The following is a 4,541-nucleotide window of genomic DNA, read 5'->3' as shown; positions in this document are numbered from 1 at the left end:
GAACTGAGTTATTGCAGTCATGTCTTGTGGAGAATAAACTGTATTGGCCATTGGAATGGGGGTTGCAATTGACTATAATATACACTTACTTTTTTAGCCATGGTGGGTTTATATTTTGCCTGAGTGAGCCTCTTGATCTTAATTTGTAAAATATCTATCTGGATCACTGGCATGACTTCTGGGTAGGTTCATTTCAGAATTCTCAGCAGGGATGTATGGCTGTCAGGGTTTACGTGAGTGTGACTATGTGATAGCATGTGTTAGGTATGCATGCATTTTTCTTTCAGTTGGGTGCATCTAATGTGTAAAACAGTATTGAACAACATTAAGCACATGTTTAGTCTAGGGGTAGGCTATGATGGACAATCTGGACATTGCTAGTGATCATAGTGGCATGCTGCTTGGGAACTAGACTGAGAGGATTAACAGTAAACCAGTGTGTGTCAGGAGTGAGAGCCAATGCCACCACTTCACACCCTGTCGGGAGCCACTGGGTCATGCAGCAGCCATGCCAAGGACTATTAGCATGGCACTGTTGGAGCAGCAGAGGAGAGGGTAATGGTTAGGGAGAGTGGTGGCCATGTTTGTGTGTGTATGTGTGGGTGTGTGAGTGTGTGTGTGACTATTCCCATACCTCTGATCATTTTCCATAAGAACACGTTGAGGTTTATTCCATGTATCACCATGAAGTGAAACCTGTGGGGAGACTTGAATAAAGATACAAGAAATGGCCAGATCTTCAAAGAGTCAGTAACAGGCTTAGCAGGTACAGTATTAGGTAAAGATGTGTCATCATGCTGCCCAGCATAGCAAGGACTGAATTATTAACCATATCATAGTGGGACACAGGCTCACACAGTGTGCACACACCATAAATAGTTGATTATAGTTGTAATGGTGACTATTGACTATAGCTTAATAATTATGTACTACATTTATTTTCCTAATAATTAAGCATGGGGACATCAGAAAGAAGTGATTAATTAGCACACATCCCACCATTTGTCATGATGTGATGTGGTTTTACAGTAACTGAGGTATCTTGTAACTAACTTTAAAAACGACTTGGACAATCAATTGTCTTTCATGTTTTGTTTAATAATAATTATTTCAATTTAGAATCGTATACTTTAATTGCAGGGTGACCCAGTTTCATATGGTTTCCCCCCATACTGTATCCATACAGGCTTGATGCAGGCATCACTAGTTTTCTATTGGTTAAAACACAATAGATTCGTTTCGGTTCCAACTCAAATGGGCTGGAAATGACGTCAGTTAAGGAGGTGAACATATTTCTGATAATAACGGTATTATAAGTGGAGATATTATATTTAACAGAAATGTCCAATCGAAAAATAATGCATCACGCTCAGCTGCCATTGCTTCTCTATAAAGGCGTCAGGTAATTATATATTATTGCACCATTCCTTCTGTCTCTGGAACGAAGCATGTGATGCTGCGGTGTGCAGGGGAGGGAGGGGTTGCAAGACTTTCTCACTCGCTTCTCCACACAGTGGTCGGCAGGTACTTGTGTGTGTGTGTGTGTGTGTGTGTGTGAGAGAGAGAGAGAGAGAGAGAGAGAGAGAGAGAGAGAGAGAGAGAGAGAGATGGGCGGGGGAGTCGTTTCTGTGAGCGCGTGGACTGCACCATCGCATTCCTTACCCAGGATACTGTCACCAGCCATGCCTTTACCCAGTAAGGTGCACCTGTGCTATGTGTTCTCTTGTGTACCGATACAACATTTCTGATTTTTAACACGATTTTCACGCCCGATCAAGTCCTCGTTTGAAGGATTTAAAGACATCGATGATGGCTCTGGTGATGGAACCTATAAGCAAATGGACACCCAAGCAAGTGCTGGATTGGATGAAAGGTAATGCTTATACAACATGTTTATTTTAATTTGCTTGACAGAGTACATTTAGAAACGACTAACATGGATATGTGCACATTTTTTATATTTTCTCTAAATGACTTGTTCAATGGAGGTGTTATGAGCTAAAACGGTGCTATTCCTTGCATTGAAACATTGAACGTGTGCCATTTTGTGTATCCAACCCTGATGGAAGCGCTATTTAGTGTAATTATCACCCTGGCCTGATAGGCTACGCATTTCTAGACAACCAACCAGATACTGAGACCAACGCATTACGTGTAAAACAATCAGTTGACCTATATAATGTTCACATTTAGATTACCTCATACCATAAAGACAGGTGCTCTCTCTGTCTCGCTCTCTCACACACTCTCTCTTTCAAACACACACACACACACACACACACACACACACACACACACACACACACACACACACACACACACACACACACACAGGTTGAAGAAGTGTTGGCAACAATTGAGTTATTCGCAAAACTAGAACCATGGACATCTGATAATGTGTTGACCTAGACAATGATTCACATTATTACATTGATACTGTAATTCAGCATTGTGGATATGGATAGGGAACATATTGCAGGTTGCAAGGTAATTGCAAGTTAACTGTACAGCAGCTTTTGCAACACAGTAGTCAATCTGATCTTTTAGATATGCTGTTATACTGAATTCAAAATGGTTGGCGTTATGCTGTTCAGTATGTTTTAAAGATGCCATATGTTCAAGAGTTTTAGTCAAATTCTCCACTATCTGCCATAACATTAAGATTTTTATGAGAGAAAACATACTTACCTATAGTTGTTTTTTTTATTATGTTGGCCAACAGTACAGCTGAGGTGAAATAACACTTAGGTAAGACCAAATGGATGACAAAATGATTGTTGCGCTATATTACCTGCCATAAACAAATTGTGGGCACCGTTACTTTAGTAGTGGCAGACTTCAGTCATTCAGAAGGCGAGACGCTGACTGACAACAAATTCTTTATTTTCAGCCTTCATTTAGAAAAAAATGAGGATGAGGAGCTGAATGTTTATCTAAATGTTTAAATAATGTTCCAAATAAAGACCTAGTTACTGTAACATCCGAGCACAGGTTTGATTTACAGTTTTTCCCAACTGCTTACACAAGTTTTCAAAACTGTCTCCTTTTTTTCAAAACTCTACACACAATTCCCAAAACTGCACATACAAAATGCAAAATGGCTCATATCTCCTTCCAAATGTAACACTGCATTCAAAATGCCATAAACACATGTCAGAATGAAGCATTTGCATCAAATGGCAAACACTGCTTTCATAATAGTACATTTTTGGATATACCATGTAAACACTGTTGTTCTAAATCTAAAGCTCTTTGGTCTTTCATAGGCTTATATCTTCATTTCAATACAATGTTCTACAGTGAAAGTAATCTGCTGAGAGGGGTAACAAGCACACTGTAAACACCAATGCAATGTAGAAACAGAAAATATTTATTAGGCCAAACATTACTGTTGTATACAGTAGCATACAACAAAACCATAAACATATGTAAACCAAAAGTATATTCTTTAGGGGGCAGTCCAGGAATTTGTAGGGGAGGGGGCAGTCACCAGTGCTAAGCTACGCTTCGTTTCTTCTCCGGCCTGGGTCTGGCCACAATACTGCGTCCACATCACAAGATACGTTTTCTCTTGCCAAACATCGAGTGAAGTATCTCCTAGCATGGCGTATCCAACCTTGGACAGAGGCAACCTCTATGTCCCCACATGCGTCCTCCATTGCCTGGAGAAGCGTCATGTGGGCATAGGGTTGGCGATCATACACTTTCCAGCCCAGGCTGAGAATAATTTCTCTATGGGATTTAGAAAAGGTGAATATGGGGGTAGGTACAAAACTACAAATTGTGGATGGGTGGCAAACCAGAACAGCCCGGTGAAAACTAACATTGTCCCATAAAACCACAAATCTAGCAGGCTCCTGATCTGGATCAGGGACAAGCATTGTGTAAATTGCATCCAGAAAAGTGAGCATATGGCCGGTGTTGTACGGACCCAGTGTGGCATTGAGATGGAGGACCACCTGGTGAATAAGTGTAGCATTTTGATTGGTTGTGTTTGGAAAAGGAAAGCAAGTCACTTACTGTTAGATGTTTGTGTTTTAGGTAGAGAATTGTGTGTAGTGTTTTGAAAAAAGTGTTTCATGCAATTGACAACTGAGTCAAAGGCTGAGAAATAGCTTATGGTTTTGGATATTTGGTGTGTAGTTTAACACTTTGAGTGAGAGGTTTCAGAAATCGTGTGACATGAAAAGATTTTGTGTGTAAGCAGTTGAAAAAAACTGTAAGAACTTTCTCTCTCACCAGGGCACAGGGATTTATTTTAGGTCTACTATCATCCAACTAAAGGAGATATGATGTGTCAACACAGACATGGTTTATGTTTTCCCACGTACTGTACACAATAGTTTATGCCAGCCAAGTGTCAGTCCAGAAGTGCACAGCCGTGCTTGCCTCTGGCGCCACTGTCACAGATGTGTCTCCAGCCTTCGCACCAAGGGCAGGGCTCGCCTACGGCACAACTTCTGTGCAGCTGATACACAACACAACTAGGAACTTCAGTTCAGTCTCAAATCCTCCACACCAAACACCATGGGAAGTGCATA

General features: G+C 40.9%; 1 protein-coding gene across 2 annotated transcripts in view; it reads left to right on the top strand.

Annotated features, from left to right (window-relative positions):
* The first annotated feature begins 1,467 nt into the window (after window positions 1–1,467).
* LOC110537307 (connector enhancer of kinase suppressor of ras 2) overlaps window positions 1,468–4,541 on the top strand; it is a 73,086-nt gene continuing 70,012 nt past the window's right edge. The window contains exon 1 of one of the 2 annotated variants that reach the window (XM_021623241.3): window positions 1,468–1,873. In XM_021623241.3, the coding sequence (XP_021478916.1) occupies window positions 1,807–1,873 (67 nt within the window). In that variant the 5' untranslated portion in view covers window positions 1,468–1,806. The remainder of the gene's footprint in view (window positions 1,874–4,541) is intronic. The other variant, XM_021623240.3, reaches the window with a different exon arrangement.

Source organism: Oncorhynchus mykiss, chromosome 12 (assembly GCF_057628025.1).
Source record: "Oncorhynchus mykiss isolate SJ-2025 chromosome 12, ASM5762802v1, whole genome shotgun sequence".
In the NCBI taxonomy this organism is placed as follows: domain Eukaryota; kingdom Metazoa; phylum Chordata; class Actinopteri; order Salmoniformes; family Salmonidae; genus Oncorhynchus; species Oncorhynchus mykiss.
Note: the sequence above shows the minus strand (reverse complement) of the source record. Positions and strands in the feature narration are given on the sequence as shown.